The sequence below is a fragment of the Ictidomys tridecemlineatus genome, chromosome 14 (genome assembly GCF_052094955.1).
Source record: "Ictidomys tridecemlineatus isolate mIctTri1 chromosome 14, mIctTri1.hap1, whole genome shotgun sequence".
Taxonomy (NCBI): Eukaryota; Metazoa; Chordata; class Mammalia; order Rodentia; family Sciuridae; genus Ictidomys; species Ictidomys tridecemlineatus.
In genome coordinates this window covers 66,837,193-66,855,346 of record NC_135490.1, presented here as the reverse complement: position 1 = coordinate 66,855,346, position 18,154 = coordinate 66,837,193, and the positions used below count along the sequence as shown (strand labels likewise).

Here is an 18,154-nt window from a genome sequence, read left to right as displayed (position 1 = left end):
TTGCCTAATTTCCTCATGTGTATTCTGCAGTATTATCTTGTCAATGTAAAGTTCAGTGGAAAAATTCTACCTATGTCCATTATCTTGATGCTACTCTAGGGAGGGCAGGGGTACAGAAGAAATTAGAAGCAAATAAGCTTAACCCTGAAGAGAAGGCAATAAATCTGGACCTTGCAGACAAGGGTGTGGCTCTGACACTTATCTGAAGTCAACAGGGAAAGGAACAGCAGTGGCAACTCCAACATAGGAAATGTGGGGCCAACACTTGGAACAAACTAGAACAAAATATGCTCAGGAAATGTTTCAAAACACAAAAGAGTTATGTTAGATTAGCTGCTCCAAGTGAAGCTTTTGAACTTTGACTCAGTCATGAGATCGCTGCAAATGAAATAAATCAAATGGGTCCCATATACAAATCAGAAATGCAAATAAAAATGAATTACAAGTTTATTAGTGTAACCACAAAATCAAGGGATGTGACTGCATCCAAAAGCTGACTGAGATAGGAATGGATCTGGAGAAGGTCAGCCATTTCCAGGAAAAAAAGACTCATGACACAATCACCTGTCAGGTTTGCTGGATCCAAACTCAGGTCACAACCCAAATTAGGATCTGACATTTTTCAAAAAGGGAACCATAAATACAAATCCAGAGTAGGAAGGAAATGAGTAAGCAACAGCTAACTGTACATTCTGCTAGGAAAAGAATGTTGTGCTATGAGCTTTGGGTATACCATCTCATTTTATCCTTATAACAATTCTAATGAAGTTAGTCACATTTCTAATTGATAACTAATAAATCAGACATTCTGAAAAATTAAGTAACACACCCCAGGTCATACTGCTAGTAAGTGGAAGAGCTGGTTTAAGGATAATATGTGGGCATCAGGTTTTTGCAAAACTAAGTTATTTTTTGTGTTAATTTCCTTTAAGGTTTATTTCATTCATTTGATAAATATTGATAGAGAAGATGATATATACAAAGTATACTCTTCTAGAAGCTGGTGATAAAGCAGTTACTCAGGTTTCTGCCTATAAGAAATTTAATTCAGGACTCAGTGTATAGCTCAATGGTAGAATACATGCTTAGGATGGAACTTGGGTTCCATCCCCAGCACTCCCCACAAAAAGTAGTTTAATTCTAGTGTAGAAGTTCTTCAGAGCCTAAATATTTCCAACTTGGGGTTATAAATAGAAACAAGAGAGAATCAGTGACTTAAAGAATTAAATCCCCTATTTCATGTAGGAGAGCTGAGCTGTACCACATAAGCACTTTAAAGCTCACCTATCCTCATTATTCTGATTCACATATAACTTACATCTGTGTGGGCAAATTGCATAATACAAAAGTTACTACACAAGTTAATGGTAAGAGGATTCAAAATATACCCAGGTGAAAAAAAATCTGCAACCAGTAGAGGTGTTATTAATATCAGTAGATAACTACTTAGGAAAGTAAAAGGGCAGAAGACAGATATGGCTACTTGAGCTAATAATTTAAAGACCTTCTAAATAACTACTTGCTAAACATAAATAATCTGGATGAGCAAGCCATGCTGCAAGGAGTCAATAAATCAAGTGAAATCCTTGACCTCTAGATTAGATGGTCTAGGTAAATAGTGAGGGCCCTTCCTGCAGACACACGAAGGTCCACAGAGAAATCAGTGAGGCCAATGGTGACTGCCCAGTCAAGTCAGATAAGACTGATATAATGTCAGCTTGCCCTCCATGTGAACTCTACCCAAAGGGAAAAGACACCACATATAGAGGGAGAAGGATTCAGATTATTGGATCTCAGACTTCATTAATTGATTCCCCACTGTCCCTTCACCCTCTATCCAAAGAAGCAGAGTAAGGGAGGTGGACTCACACTAGCAAGGCCAAGTGACTGATAGAGACTAGAGGCCAGCTCAAGAAGCCAGCTCAAGGGTTGAAGAACACAGCTTCACCAATGTGGCAAAATGCTGATGATGGGTGAATCTAGGAAAGGGTGTGTGAATTTCACTACACTACTCTTGTAACTTTTCTTTTTTTTGACAATTTGCAAGAAAAAAAAAACAAATAAAATTACAGCTTCAAAAGGTTGAGATAAAGGGGGAATTAAAATGAAGTCATATTCAAAAATAGATTCTGATCCTTAGGATCTCAAACTATCAATATGTACTAACAACCTTGGATATTGTTGGAATTTTTTTTTTAATTTTTAAAAAAGGACCTGAGAAAGTCTCTGTGGCACTTCTGGTGCCTGTTTTCCTAGGCCAGAGCCAAGGCGTGGGAGACGGCATGTGACCTCTGCAGGCTGAGGTGACTGTTGTCTCCAAAGCCAGCCTGGACTTCTCAGAGAATGCCACAGACACCCTCATCTGAGGACACTGACAGTACCAAACGATTAAACAAGGGTAGTTTTTCCAATGCCAGCGGCTGGCAAAAAACTATCAATGTGGGAGTGGAAAAATTCATTGCCAACGGATGAAATTCATTCAAATGACAACGTATTCCATCCCTTACCATTCCAGGAAAGTAGGGAGTGGAGTTTTTTAATGGGAAAGGAAATCTGTTGCTCTATATGCATCATAATTCACTTCATGACTTAGTCAGGAAGGAAGGGAAATCTATTTGAGTTCAGTGCCTGCCTGACTAGTCCCTGTTGACCTCCTCATTCCACTGGGGCCCCACCATGACCCCATCCAACCCTCTATCAAAACCAAAGAACTGAAATGTCTCCCCTCTGTGCTCTGCAAGGACTCACAGAGGTACTACATTCTACCTGAAGGCCTCAGCCTGACTTCCAGGGAAGGGATTTACCAATGTCACTCAGCAGGGTGAGGATGGCTCCTTCTCGCAGGCCACAGCAGTTCTCGAATTGGTTCAGGTACTGCCAAGAAGTTGAGAAGCAGTGTCAGTGTGAGTGGTCACAAATTACCAATCAGCCCCACAGTAGCATACCAGTGTCAAAGCCAGGCCCTTGGCTTTGGGGACCTGCTTTTGAGGGAGGCTGAGCAGCAAAGTTGGCAGAATGGTCCAAGGAGGAGCTGGAGGAGGCAACACCCCCAGAGGCTCTCGTGCATACACAGCACTGGCCCTGATGGGGGTGGGGTGGGGTGTCTGAGTCATTCTAAGATGAGGAACTTTTGGTCTCACCTGTTGCTGTAGTCCTGAGGGAAGCAGGCCAGAATTTAAGCTCAGCTCAGCTGGCCAGGCTGGGAAGGCATTCACTGAAAACCACCCTCTGACCACTTCCCTGACATTGCCTTGCCACACGGTGACGACAGCAGGGAATAGTTAATGTGCACTTACTACATGAGCTCATTAAGGCTTTACCTGCATTATCTCATTGAATCCTCACAGCTTCTGCTTAGGTAAGCACTACTAGAGTTTCCATTTCAGAGATGAGGACACTGAGACTAAAGGATTCCAATATCCATCAGTTCAGGCAGCTATCAGAGGGCAGGGCTAGAAGGCGCAGGCAAGCCACCTGGTGCTTGAGCCTGAGCACTTACCCTTTGCCCAACTGGCCACTTGACTTATCAAGGGGCTCCATGTGTGTTGGAAGTTGGTCTCAAATGAAAACAATGGAGAAAGTAACCTCCCAACTAGGGAGTATGGTCACTAATTAATATTAATATTCCTGAATATTCCAAGGACTATTTACCTATATGGCATACAGTCTTTACTCTTCTGGGTTTTTTTTGTTGTTGTTGTTGTTGTTTGTTTGCTTTGTTTTTTGAGGCAGAATCTTGCTATATTGCCCAGGCTGGTCTGGAACTCCTGAGCTCAGTAATCCTCCTGCCTCAGCCTCTAAATTAGCTGGGACTACAGGTGTGCATCACTATGCCTGGCTGACTTAACTTGTTAAATCAATTCTGACTTTGGCATGGCTGTCCAAGTTTGTTTGTGTCCATGAATGTAGATTTTGAACTTTTTAGAGGAGGGAAAGACAGGCTCTTATTTGGAGAACAAAAGAAATAACAGATGACAAGAACTCTAAGCAACAGTGCCCTCCCCACAGTGCCACACTCCAGGTAACAGCAAGAACTGAGGCCTCTGCCTCCCTAGAGATCATCCTGCAACCCAGGGGAGTCATATTGGAATTTTCATCATCTTCTTCCTTCATTGGCTCTTTGTTGCCTAGAAGACCAGTGAAAAATACCCTGCTCCACTTCAAGAGTCCTTGGTAATCTGGCCATAGTCACCTACTGCCCACAGCTCCGCTAGGAATTCTCTATTCAATTATAACAACAAGGTTTTATCTCCACACAGCTGCAGTTAGTAACTGGATGATTGTCAAAAGGTTAGAAAAACAGGGTGGAAAAATCAAAGTACTGTCACATCCCTATTTCTCACTGGCCACTCCTGGACCATGCCAGTGACTGTATTCACATCCTGCCAGACAGTTCACCATTCCCAGGGCATGCCCACTTCCCATGGCTGGAGAAAGTTCCTCACATAGATCAACCCTCATGGAAACTTTCCTTTAAAAAAAAAATAAGGCAGAAATGCCCAGAAGAATGAGAATAGCACATGATGTGAGTCTGGGAAACTGCCACATGAATGTGCAACCCTTCCTCTGATCCCCACAAATCATGGACTTTCTAGAGTGAAGAGTTGAGAAGAACTATACTAAGAACAGATCCAAGCTTTTATTTTTCCTAAGAGGCACTTCTCAGTTTCACAGATGAGGAGGAGCTTGTGGTTGGGTTCATAGCAGTGTGACCCCAGCTCAGCTCTTGCACTCCTGAGGCCTGAGATGACCTGACCTCTCTGGTCTATAATATCCATCTATACCACAGAAATCCTACTTGTGCACAAACATCATAAGGCTGTTGAAAACCATAAACAGGTACCATGTTAAAGCAGGTTGTGTAGTGCTGTTCTATAGAACACATGGAACCGTCCCTGAGATGAGGAAGAGGTGCCAACATCCACCTTCGGGTGTAGGTTCTGGGACAGAGAAGGAAGAAGGCAAAGCCCAGCAGGTGAGTCAGCAGTAGGTCTGGAACCACAACCAAGTGCCCCAATGACTAAGCCAGTACCCTTCCTGATATGCTCTGTGACTCTGTGCAGTGGTGTCATATCTGTGGAGAAGAGTCCTCCTCCTAAGATTGGCAGCAACACTGACCCTAAAGGACTGAAGTGGCCCTAACATGCAAGGGAAGAAAAGTTTGTGTTGGAACTCATCCAGTCTCTCCCCATGCTCCAGACCTAATGATGAGTTTTCCTTGTTACTTTAATAATCACGGTGAAGAATGTACAGAAGGCCCTTCCCTGACTGTCTCATAAGGGCTTCTGATTCAGTCTCTTGATTCACACACATACATACATATAACACCAGCCAAAGTGGGCACGGAGAGGGGATTTGAGAAGGACAAAAAGTTCAATGAAATCATCATGGCTCCTTGAGCTTCCTGGTAATGACTTTGGTCAGAGGTCCCCCTTTCTCTCCCTTTCCTGTGTCCCAGCTCTGCCTTGATGAGCTCTGTACCTCACTACCCTCAAAGTCTCACCTTTCGGAGATCTCCTCCTTGGCAGTATTCCATGGCCAGCAGGGGCAAGTCATTGGGTGCCAAGTTCTGCATCCCCTCAGGGACATCACGGGCAGCCACCACATTGGGGTGATTCAGTCTAAGAAGGAGGAGAAAACAATGAGGGCAGAACCTGAGCTTCAGCTCAAATCCATTTCCCCTCTCCATGTATCAACCTTCCAACCAAGACCTGGAGTAACCAAGGGTCCTCAGAAACAAATAGAGGAAGGACCCAGGAACAAGCAACTTACCTCAGTCACTAGGTCAATTAGCATCCACCCAGCTCTACTTCCAGCACCCTAAACTCAAGCACCCTGTGAGTACATCATGTGTCACTTAATTTTCTTTAGAGGGCCCCATTTCTAGTCCTTACTGTATTACAAAACTGCTTCTAAAAGCAGAGAAAACAGAAGGACTTCAAGCTCATTCAAGAGGATGACATGTGCATGCATGTGAGCACACAATCAAGGTGGACACCTGCTCCTTTTCCTTTATTTGAAAGGTTGGCAGAGGGAGCACCTGTTTGCTGTCTTCCAGGCTGACAGTACTACCTCCATGCTTTCCTACCTCAGGGGACAGCATCCACCTGGCAAGTGATAGACCCTGGCTCCACAATGGAGGAATAAATATCAGCAGTAGGCTCACAACAGTAGAGAGTCTCATGCCACCTTAGAATTGGAAATACAGGGGAAGGAAATTTTTGCTAACAAAGGAAAATTCACCATGATAGCTATTTATTTATTGAGATGGGGTCTTGCTGTGTTGCCTAGGCTGGTTGTGAATTTGTAGGCTCAAGTGATTCTACCACTTCAGCCTCCCAAACAGCTAGGACTACAGGTATGCTTTCATAACCATATAAAGTTATTTAATGTAACAAATAAAACTGGCCACAAGGCCCAAAGTAGTCTTTATATGTTACTTCTCTAGAAGTCTCTAGAAGAGGAGAGTCATTTATTTGGACAGCCTGGCAGGTGTCCCAACAGAGGGAGATATGATTCTCTTTTCAAGATGCAGCAGGCATGGCCATTGCTGCAGATTTCATTTCAGCATCCCATGGCCATGGTAGCAGCTCCCACAGCTCAAAATGCCCAGACCCTCACCTTCTCATGATCTGGATTTCCAGGCACCAGCGGTCTCTGTTCCGTGGGCTGAGCTCCTGCCGGCACTGCTTGATCGCGATCTGCTCACCTGTTTCCTATAGGAAGAGCAGAGTGGGGATAGAAGAATGAACTACCAAATGTGGTTACCTCTTGGGGCTCAGAGACCACACAGTCTCTCAGGGGAGAGTGCTCAAGGTACCCTCTCAATCTGGCTGCTCTCCTCACCACTCCCACTTTTCAGCCTGCCCTTCTCCCACATCACTTCTACATGTAGAATCTACAAACCCTTTAAGACCTTGCTCCATTCCCACCTCCTCTATGGTATCTCTGCTGACCATTCCTGCCCAGATAAACTTCTATTTCTCTCTCCAAACTCTGTTTGGAGACTGCTTCTATAATAGGTTGAACCAGGTGATACTGTTAATATATGACAACTCTGACCTACAAAAATGGTACTCTCATACTGGTTCAACCCAATACTTCATGCCATATTGGGTGTTATCATTGTTTCATGTAAGAGTTTTGTCTATTCAGAGAGAATACAAGCAGAGTATAAGAGATGGGATACAGGCCAGCCCAAATTCCACCTGTCTTTACCACCTATGTGACCTGGGGGTCACTACTTGCTATGACTCAATATCTTCCTTTATAAAATGGAAATAATGATACCCACCTTCCAGGGCTGTCATGAAGATGAGCAGTGTCCTGTCCCTGGGAGATGTTTGAAGACCCTACTAAGAGGACAACTTATCACAATGTAGGTACTCCTTCATTTTAAAACCTCTGAAGTTTGACTCCAACTTGCTTACCCTGACACTCTCCAATGGTTCAGGCTTCCAAAATTGTAGCTAAATTATACCACCTGTCCTGGTCTGTGCTTTCCACGTCTGTGCTCTTGATCACACAGTACAGGCAATGCTAGCCCCTGACAGAGAAGACCTTGTCTTCCTCTGAATTCTTATAACAGGTAATTCCTTTGCTGCATACATCTATTAATGAGCTATTTTATATAGGGAAATGGGGCTTTTTCTCTTTTCTTTGTTAAATTATAGGCTTATCCATGTCTGTGGGCTTTAGCCTCTATACTAGTAACTAGCACAATGTCCTCTACTGTGGTTTCTTAAGTGGAAGAGAGGGCAATCAATATATTTTGTGTGTGTGGGACTAATCAACTGAATGGTTGGTTCCTAAGGATTAGGAATTAATCCTAAGGATTAACTCATCTCTCATCACTGGTGTACCAAAAAGCCAAGCGGGGCACATATGAGTAAGGGCTCTGAGACTGCAGAGCTGGCAGCAGCTGTGGCCTCCACCAGGGGGCCTCCAGGATGGTTAAGGGACAGCAGTGTCTCCAGTTGCAACTCCAGTGGCATCAGACTGGAAGCTAATCCAACTACCAGTGAACAACTGACCTGTGTCAGTGTCCTGTGCATTCTGTGCATCTGCAGCAAAAACCTCCCTCAAAAACCTCACTCTCAGCACACACCTAGAGAGGAGCAATGGCCTTGCAGGATGGTGGAATAAATGTGACAATAAGGAAATATTTCAAAACTATACCCAAATTCTACAAATTTTGTGTTTTATAATACACCCTATTTATGTAAAGCTTTATTTCCATGTAAAAAGGGCAAAGAATTGCAAACTATAAAGATCTTCAAAAGCAACTACATCTATATAGATAATACTGTTGGCCCCTTTGAAGGATATCCTGGAGGTCTTGTCAGACCATTTTCCTAAGTTTCTCATTTTATGAAAATGCACACTAAGGAATCCTAAATGTTCTAAGTGTAACATTCATATGGCACTGAAGGGGACTTAAAGACATGCACAGGATTGTGGCAAGTCTTCCAGTGTGCATGCTGCTATTCCTGAATTGCATCACAACCTCACATTTACCAGACTGGCCAAGATCCTCGGCAGGACTAAGAAGCCAAATAATAAGAAAAGGAACCACTCAAATCTCCAAACACAATCAGAAGTTGTCTAATAAAGATCACTAAATCACCAATCAATAAGCCAATTCTAAAACTGGCATTCAAGAACTCAAAGCTTCAGAAATAAGGTGGAAACATCATTTGACCATTACAGCTCCACTGCCAAAGAACAGATATTTACAACACCTCTAGCACTCTTTCAGAAGCTGCTTTTAATAAAGTCCAAAATTGCTTTGCTCAAGCTCTCTGAGCAGTTATATGTCTTTCTATTTTGATTTTTGTTTTTTCAGTACTGGGAATTGAACCCAGGGCCTCACAAAAAATAGGCAAGTAAGTGCTCTACCACTTAGCTACATCTCCCACACCTACTCTAATTTTTAAACAGTTCTACTGAGATATAATTAATTCAATATGTCAGTCTACAAATTGGAAAATTGTGGTCTTTTGCTAAACATAAACATTGTATCTAACACAGAGACATCACCTGCACAATCCTAAAGCCAAGAAAAGATTTTTTAAATTTTTGAATTAAAATTTATTTTATTGGTTCTTTTTAGTTATACATGACAGTAGAATCCATTTGGACATAATTATAAAAGCACAAAATATATCTTGTTCTAATTCAGTTCCCAGTACCTCTTTCTCCCCTCAATCCCTGCTCCCTTCCCTCTATTGATCTTTCTGCCATTTATCCATAGTTTTTTTTTTTTTTTTTTAGTTAATTTATTGGGGACATACATGATGGTGAGTTTCACTGGTTATGTATTCATTTATGAACATAGGAAAATTTTGTCAGATTCATTCCACTCCTGTTTCCAACCCCCCTCCCTTCCCTTCATTCCCCTTTGTCTAATCCAAAGTACCTCTATTCCGAGAATAGATTTTTATAATGATGGTTGATATTAAAGACTGAGGATTAGATTCTGCCCTTCAATCTCCAAACTCAAACTAAAAAGAGTGAACTAACAAGTCTTGGAATAACAGCAGAGTTGAAAAATAACTTTCTACTTATGGATAGCTCAGTTTAGCCCTACAGTTGTAGGGGAAATCCTAACTTCCTAGGCCTAGGAATGTCTGCAATAGATACATAAACTTTTCCTAACACAGTGGCCCTCACTGGTTCTAGGTAGTACTCTAAAACATTCCCATTTTTCTGATTAATGATTCATTCAAAACAGAAACCCAAACAGAATGATTTTGTTACTAAAAATATACCTGCTCTAGAAAGCAAAATTCAATTATATGGTACAGAAACAGACTATGAATACTGGTTTTGAAACCCTGGAGAGTTTATTGTTTCTTAGCAGGGAAATTCTGATAGTAGTCAATGACTTACTGTATTTTGCTTGAACCCATGGAGTCTTAGTTCAGTTCTATGAAGTCCAGACTTGCCCTAAACCATCTCAGTATCAAACTCTCTAGTAAGCGGATTCCTCATGTGGGACAAAATTTAAAATTGGCTGTATTCTGAATAAATAAAAGGGCCAAAAGTATTATCTATATTGAATGTGGTTGGTTTTTAAGGCCCTCACAGTTTGCAATTCTTTGTCTTTAATGCATGAAAATATAAAAGTTGACTAATTGGAATAAAAAACAAATAAAAAATAAAAATTGTATATAAATGTGCAATATAAAGTTCAAAAAAGGTAAGGGTGAAGGGAGACACATCCACAGACCTGATGGCCACCAAAAGGTGCTTCAGCAGAAGTGAGCCAGAAGGTCAGTTTTACATAGGAAACAAAAGGGGCTAGCCCAGCTTCTCTAAGCTAGCCCCTTAATGACTCAGGGGAAACTCACAGGAAACCAGAGCTCCATTTAGACCCTTAGCCCAGAAAAGCCATTGCTTGTTTTCATGGCAACCATGAAACCAGGCCACAGTGACAATTAGTAATAATCTCCTCATTCCTTCTCAGACCCTGACTCTCAAGATGAATGTTTTGGAAAGAAGGTGCAAATCTGGGCCCAGAGAGATTATGTGGACAGGACCAAAGCTGGGGAGTCAAAAGGTCCAGAGTCCGGCTGCAGCTTCATCTCTAACTTAACAGATGAGGGAAACATTCTTTCCTCAGCATTGATCAGAGACTTTGATCCTTCAATTGTACTTAAAGCAGAGCAGACACACCTAATGGACACAATGGACTCCAATCTTACCCATAGGAGCCAGAAACACGGGCTCAGGAGACAAATGTGTAACTCCTTCCTCCTTCACCAGGCAAAAATGGTTGAGCCTATTACTTAAGTATCTGGTTACTTATCCATAAGTGATTCTACCTTTTATTCATGACTGTACCCCTTCCAGTGCTGCCAATTAAATGGAACTGTAGCATCTGATCCCTAGTAAGCTTTGGATTAACTATAGCACTATCAGTTCCTTTCTCTGGTCCAATGTAAATGTTGCTCTACTCACTTGAAAGGTCTTCTCTTTTCCTGTCAGGCTATCTACCTCCTTTCAAGATCTTGCTGAAGCTCCATTTCCTTGAAGAAGTCATCCCTTGCCTCTGAGCATTCAAAAGACACAAGTGGATAGAGCATCTAGCACAGGTGGCACATGCCATTTGATAAATGGTAGTCATTATTATTTCCACAATATTTTGTGCTTGTATTTAGACTTACTCAATATATTCCAATTTTATTACCTCAATTATAAGAACATCAAGGACAGGGTCATCTATTTTTGCTCCCACATCCCTGATGTAGCTTAGACCCACCCAGTAAATTCATAGTGAACTCACTAACCAAATCAGTCTTCAGGACTTTAAATCACACAGACAAGCAGAAGTGAGCTGTATTATCCAGTGTAGGATAGTGCTATTTCACAGGAAGGATAATTAATATTATTGCCTTCAAATAGCCAGTGCATTACTTCCATCCTCACAAGCATCCCATAGGACCCCAGGGAGTATTCCCAGCCTCTTTTACATCAAAGTATACACAGAATATATTTCAAGGCTTCCTGGGATGTTTTCAGATTCTCCCAGAGGGCAGTTGCCCCATATCCTGCTGACTGTGTTGGGGATCCAAAGCTGAGGGAATCAGTATCTCAGAAACCTCATAATGCATATGGGAACTTGTGACCCAAAGCCAAGACTGTGACACTTCGGGGTCAGGATTTGAAGCAATATCTATATGATTATAAGCCACTTTTTTTTCTTGAATGCTTTTTCCCAAAAGGTACAGCAGGTTGAAGTTACTAGAGTTACCGCATTTTCTTTTTCCTTTGAATGCTAAATAGGTCTTACTGGAACTATTGGGCTATCTAAACTACACTGCTAAATGGTTTATGCTGAGCATTGGATTGAAGATTTAAGAGCAGACTGACAGCAAGGAACATCAAGGCCCACACTTTGTAGGAAAATCAGTGAAACTGGGAGACCAGGGGTGGGATATTTATTATCCTTCCTCATTGGGATATACTGTTGAATGTCCCTTTTCTGAAACACTTGGGACCAGAATGTTTCAGATTTTGAATTTTTTTTCTGATTTTGAAATATCTGCATATATATAATGAGATATACTGGGGATGGGATGCAAATCCACTTGTTTCACATGCACTTCTTCCACACAGCCTCAAGGTAACTTTATACAGTATTTTAAGGGCAGCTGCATTTTATTTATTTATTTTTATGTGGTGCTGAGGATCAAACCTAGGGCCTCCCACGCATTAGGCGAGTGCTCCACTGCTGAGCCACAACCTCAGTGCATTCAGCTGCATTTTGACTGTGACCTGTTGCAAGACCAGGTATGGAATATTCCACTTGTGGTGTCATATGGGTGCTCAGAATGTTTTAGATCTTGGAGCATTTTGGATTAAGAATACTCAATCTTAATTGCTCAATCTTAACTCTTTTGGGAGCTCTTGGTTTAACCAGAAAGATTTACATATTTTGTCCTTCAAAGAGTGTTTCCCCTAATGCTTTAAAATGGTTTGAATTGAGTGTGAAGAATAAAGGAGTACTAGGAATGAAATAGTGGGAAGGTCCCAGGGTGTCTCTATTCATGGGCTCTACCTGGAGAAACCATAGTGGTGAAAGTCGGGTATTTGAATAGCTGTATACCTTCCAGCTCCTTTACTTACTAGCCTAGCCTAACCACACTGTATTTTAGTTTACTCAGCCTTAAAAATGACAATAGACAGTAGTACTTCCTGTGAGAGTTATTGTGAAGACTAGAGATAAAGCAGGTGAGATAAGGCTGGGAGTGTGGGTCAATGGTAGAGCACTCGATTGGCGTGCATGAGGCCCTGTGTTCCATCTCCAGTACCACCAAAAAAAAAGCATGTATGATACCTACCCTAATGCTAGCATATGATGGATTCTCAATAAACAGTGGGCCTGATGAACAGGCATCATTTCTCTGACTATGAGTACCAATTCATAAACCACAAGAGTATTGGAAAATGAACATCGTTAAGCATTATACTTGACTGGAGTTAAATAACCAATACTCATGTTTCAGCTACCCTGTTTAAGAGGCTTTGAATAGAAGCATATCCTACAGAGAGCAGCTCCTCACATTCTGATCTTAGATGGTGGTTGAAGGCCTCCCATGAGCACCCTGAAGCCCCTCAGGGCTTCCCAAACTGAGGAATCACCCACAAGGATGACAGAAAGCTTTCTGGGCTGAGCAGGTTCATCAGTGAGCATCACTAAAAGTCTGTTAACATTTGGCTCCTCCCTCTCTCTCAACCCCTTCCACTGTCCCACCACCAAGTTTGGTCCATTTTACCCCTAAAATATCAGTTAAATGTACCCACTTACCATCATCTCCACCACTATCAGTCAGTCCAACCTCTCACTTGGGCTACTCCAAAGACTTCCTAACTGGTCTCTCCACCTTATTACAGTGGTGTTCAACTGTTGGTGGCTTGAAATTAGTCATGCTGGGAGTAAGTAACCCCATCGAAATGGTTGTTAACACTAAAAACCAGAATATTTATTTTTCTTCTTTGTTGTTGCTGTTGTTTGTTTTGTTGTTTTTTTGTTGTTCTGATGACTGACAAAATTTCCCAGCACACTACTGACTGCCTGGATCCCATCCAATGTGCCCTTACAGTCAGAATAAGCCTCCAATACCATGGTCCTTCTCCCCCACTTTGGATCAAAAGTAAACCTTCTCGGCTTAAATTTCCTATGAATCTCTGCAGGGTCTGACTCTCACCTTCTACCTTTAGCTGCCTACCTGCTGCACACCTTGCTCTCCAAGTTCCTCTTCCAGTCCCACTGGTCTTGCAGTCCCACTCACTTGAAGCACCATTTCCTTGGGGATGCCCCCCTCTGACCTCCTGACTGATCCTACCTATGTATAAGGTATCAGTGCATGAGGGGTCTTCAGACTCACTTATAACAATCAGGAATACACATTTATAATTAGTTGATTAACGGCTCTTTTTTTCTCTTAAAAAGTCTGTTTTAACCACCATTTAAGCCATAACACATATTCAATAAATACTTAAAGATGAACTGAGTGAATGATTTTGTGCACCTAATACATATATAAGATCTTCACTATGCTGAAATCTAAAGAAATCCAGAACTGACCCATCTTGACATGGCACTCCTACACACAGACAAAAAGTCAGTCTATGAGAGGCATGCCAAATGAGTGGAGATAAGGAATTCAATGGAAGAATGAATTCCCAAGGAATGAAGCAGCCTGTGAAAAAGGGTTGATGGAGGTGGCCTACAGTTGCTCCTGGAGGAATAGGCAGAATTTATGTAAAGGAGGAAAGGGAGGCTTGTCCCAGAGACAGGGCTCACAGATTAACCTGTTGGAAGCCAAGGTGCTAGAAGGCAAGGTACACAGGCTGTGGAGGAACCTCAAACAACAAGAATAGGAGTCAGCTTCTGTGTTTTTTTTTTTTTTGTTTTTTTTTTTGGAGGCAGTACCAGGGATTGAACTCAGGGGCATTCAACTACTGAGCCACATCCCCAGCCCTATTTTGTATTTTATTTAGAGACAGGGTCTCACTGAGTTGCTTAGTGTCTTGCTGTTTCTGAGGCTGGCTTTGAACTTGCAATCCTTCTATCTCAGCCTCCTGGGACACTGGGATTACAAGTGTGCACCACATCACCTGACTAGACTTTTTTTTTTTCTTTTAAAGAAAGAAAGAAAGAAATAAGGCTTTTGAAAAGGGTAAGTACTGGGAAGCAGTAATACTAGAGAATACGCACGAGTGTGTATTCTCTCTCTCTCTCTCTCTCTTTCTCTCTCTCTCTCTCTCTCAGGTCCATATCTATAAAGCCAAAAATAAATTCCATCTGGCAAAAGCTTTTCAAGTCCAGAGAGCAGACAGAGGTCATACCGGGCTAGAGATAAGAGACTCAGGGCACATTATGACAGAACTTTTTTTTGAAGGAAACCAGGATATCTCCAGTTAAGCTGACTCTAGAAGTACTAGGCTGTGTAAAAAAAGTAACATAGTCAAGGTTTATGTGACTGCAGAATGATCTGGCTCTTTTGTTTTAATGCTAGCTCCTGGCTATACTGACCAGGACAAATATGAGGTAGTTGTATATCTTTCTTTCTTTTTCTTTTTCCTTTTTTTGGTACTAGGGATTGAACCCAGAGGCCCTCTACCACCGAGCCACCGCCACCCCCAAAACTCTTTTTATTTTCAGACTAGGCATGAGACTTAGGTCTAAGTTGAAAAGGTTGGCCTTAAGCTGCTGATCCTTCTGCCTCAGTCTCTCTGGTCACTGGGATTACAAGTGTGTGCCACCATGCCAGACTTGAGACAGTTATATTTCTAAGGGCCCCTTATCCATAGGGTTTGCTGAAATCCTAGTTTCCAAGTTGGATGTGTGAATATTATCACCTGTGGAATAATACTCTGCTCTCTAGCTCTGACACCCACATTCCTTGGGGGTCCTTCCACTGGCTCAAAGTTGACAGGACTCAGGGCATGGCCTGGAATGCTTTCCAACTAATGATACAGGAGAGTGACCATCTGTAATGACCTTCTGACATAGCTGGCTAGCAAACTTGATGACCCTCTCACTCACTGCAGCCAGGATCCTGGGAAGTGGTTGGTAGTTTCCTATCCCCTATTGTCACAAAAGATCCTCAATAGCCATTAACTAAAAAACAGTCCTTCAAGGATTTCAGTGGGTCTGATTTGGGGGTCAGGAACTTAATTTCAGTTATTTGGTGAATGAGGATTCCCTAGAGAAATGGTCTCCAAATTGGATATATGTTCTCCAAGTTTTACCCAAGACTGAAATCTAAAAAAAAATGAAAAATAAAATTGAGCTTCTGCACACAGCACTCTTCGCAGATAATTTATTGTGCTATGTCTGACACTGGAGATAACCACAGGAAAGTACACAAGTAGGTGTTCCATGAACAGGAGGGTGGACAAGGGCAGGTTACAGCCCCACTTGGGCAGAATTATTGATTTTATTATGCAATTTTGGTAAAATAAATCTCATACAGTGAACAAGCAGCTTAAAGAGAGTCCTACAGAAAATTTCAGTGCATGTAACATCTGCACAAACACAAATGTGGGAGAACTGACAGTTCTAATGTTAGAAGGACTAAACATAATGAGGATCTTATCATATTCAAAAAGATATAAGCTCAAATAACTAAAAATTATCTGAAATATGGACTTTCATCCATTACCCTCAGTAATATGCCATCCTCATGTTCAAGCAGGTCTGTGTATTTTGTGCTATAAATAATACTGGAGAGACATCACAATTAGCAAATATTTAAAATATTTTAATTTTTAAGATATTAAAAATTTCATTATTCTCATCCTTTCAATTTGTCCATCTTATAACATTTATCAGCATGTTATGGATTAGTGCCTGATATTTGAATATTCTCAGAGACATATAATGTAAAATACGTAAAGGAGGTTAAGCGCTTAATTTTTTTGTACTATTTAAGTAATACAGTTAACAGAGGTTTGAGAGTCAGCTTAGCAGCCCCCTCCCATGGCCCCTTTCTCAGTCTCCCATATGACCACACCAAAGGGGAGGTCTTCTGTCCACTCAGAACAGTGAGAACAGAAGGAAAAAAAAAAAAAAAAGAAAGGGGGCCATCTTCCCACTCTCCTCCCCTACCTCTGCTCAGGCTGCAGAAAGCCCCTACCTGATTGTGCCATCGGATGACGTTTCCAAATCCCCCTGTCCCAAGTCGTTCTTTCATTTCCCAGGCCCCACATGTCTGGGTTGGCAAGGAAGGTGACCAGCTCATATTGATGCCCTGCTAATTCTGTAAGCAATTTGGGGTGGAGGACAAAAGTTAAGGTTAAGGTTCAGGTGAAAAAAGTGAGCTCAAGGAGATGGAGAAAGTAATGAGATACTACTGCTTTCCATGTGAGAGAAGAAAAAACTGAATCCGTTTGTAAGTCAGCCAGTGTGTGGGGTTGGTTTGGGGTGGCCAACTTGGGGCTTTCTCGCCTTCCCCCACCTTGTCTTCGAGGAAGCCAGCAGGGAGATGCTGCCCCACACGCTACGACCTAGAAAGGGGATCCCCCACCTGACTCCTGCGAGGGGCGCCTGGACTTGCCCGCCTTCTGCCCAAGGGAGCAGAGACAGAACATTCTGAGCCTCCCCACGGTCACAGGTGTCTTTACAAGTCAATGAATCACGGCTGTCTCCCAAACCACCCACCTGGGGCTGGGGCCATCCTGGCCAGGGCAGAGAGAAACGCTCCCGCGCCCGGAAAACCCCGGTTTTTAAACTCCACAGAAATGTCTTCAAAGCCTGAAGTGAGGGGACAGGAAAACGGGACGGGGGCAAGCCCGCCCCGGGCAGAGGGGACACCAGGTTGTAGGTGGCACCTGGAGCCCCCGGCCCGCCCAAGGGACTCACCTGTCGGCGGGGACGCGGGACAGGGGACAGGCTCCCGGGGGCGGGGGAGACAGGGGCTGGGGTGGCAAAGCTGGGGGCTCTGACACCCCCCTGAAGACATTAAAATGTTGGAATCTTAAACCAGCGACTTCCTCAAACACTTCCTGCTCTGACGTCACGATCACGTGGGCCCTGGCCGGCTCTTAAAGGAACCGCGCGGGGCTGCGGGGCTGCGAGGCAGGCCGCCACGGTGCCAGCGAGCCGAGCAGCACGAGCCTACCCAGCCCCAAGAACCCTGCCCAGGTGACTCCCAGGGCTCAGGGAGAGGGCTTGAAGGTGGCTTCCAGACAGCTCTGGAGGAAATCGGGGAGACTGCTCACTAAGATGAAAGAATGGCCCTAAAATGAACTGATATGCCCGTGTTCTTAGACGAGCGACTTCTACCTGCAGCGGTTTCTGCGACAGGGGCTTGGGGATTTCCTTACCTGGCACTCCTAGGGTGAACTTGACACCGCTTCCTAGGCTTTTAACTAGGTGGAATTTCCCGCGCCCCCGCCCCCCGCTGGGATTGATTTAGGGACTGTTTACAAGAATTGCCTGCCTGTCCTCCCACAGCGCTCCCCTTGTTTGGCAGCTACTTGGCTGGATGTCAAGAATGATAAATAAGAGCGGTACTCCTCAAAGTGACACCCCCTCAAAGAGTCCCAGACAAAGAGAATCGAGTAGTGTTAAACTAACTTGGATTTTCATCTTCAGTAAAGCGGGGGAAATTATGGGAAACTCTCAAGCCTTGAGATTCAT

The 18,154-nt window shown here is 43.0% G+C and overlaps 1 protein-coding gene across 5 annotated transcripts in view; it reads right to left on the bottom strand.

Moving 5' to 3' along the window:
* Nucleotides 1-17,861, bottom strand: part of Ikbkb (inhibitor of nuclear factor kappa B kinase subunit beta) — a 48,873-nt gene extending 31,012 nt beyond the window's left edge. The window contains exons 1-5 of one of the 5 annotated variants that reach the window (XM_078031274.1): nucleotides 17,839-17,861; nucleotides 16,650-16,772; nucleotides 6,622-6,716; nucleotides 5,504-5,621; nucleotides 2,805-2,874 (exon numbers count right to left, since the gene is read on the bottom strand). In XM_078031274.1, coding sequence (XP_077887400.1) covers nucleotides 2,805-2,874; nucleotides 5,504-5,621; nucleotides 6,622-6,716; nucleotides 16,650-16,754 — 388 coding nt within the window. In that variant the 5' untranslated portion in view covers nucleotides 16,755-16,772; nucleotides 17,839-17,861. Of the gene's footprint in view, nucleotides 1-2,804; nucleotides 2,875-5,503; nucleotides 5,622-6,621; nucleotides 6,717-7,294; nucleotides 7,356-16,649; nucleotides 16,777-17,173; nucleotides 17,196-17,374; nucleotides 17,533-17,838 lie in introns of those variants that run through there. The other 4 variants (XM_005340307.5, XM_040268389.2, XM_040268396.2 and 1 more) reach the window with 4 other exon arrangements.
* Nucleotides 17,862-18,154: the final 293 nt, after the last annotated feature.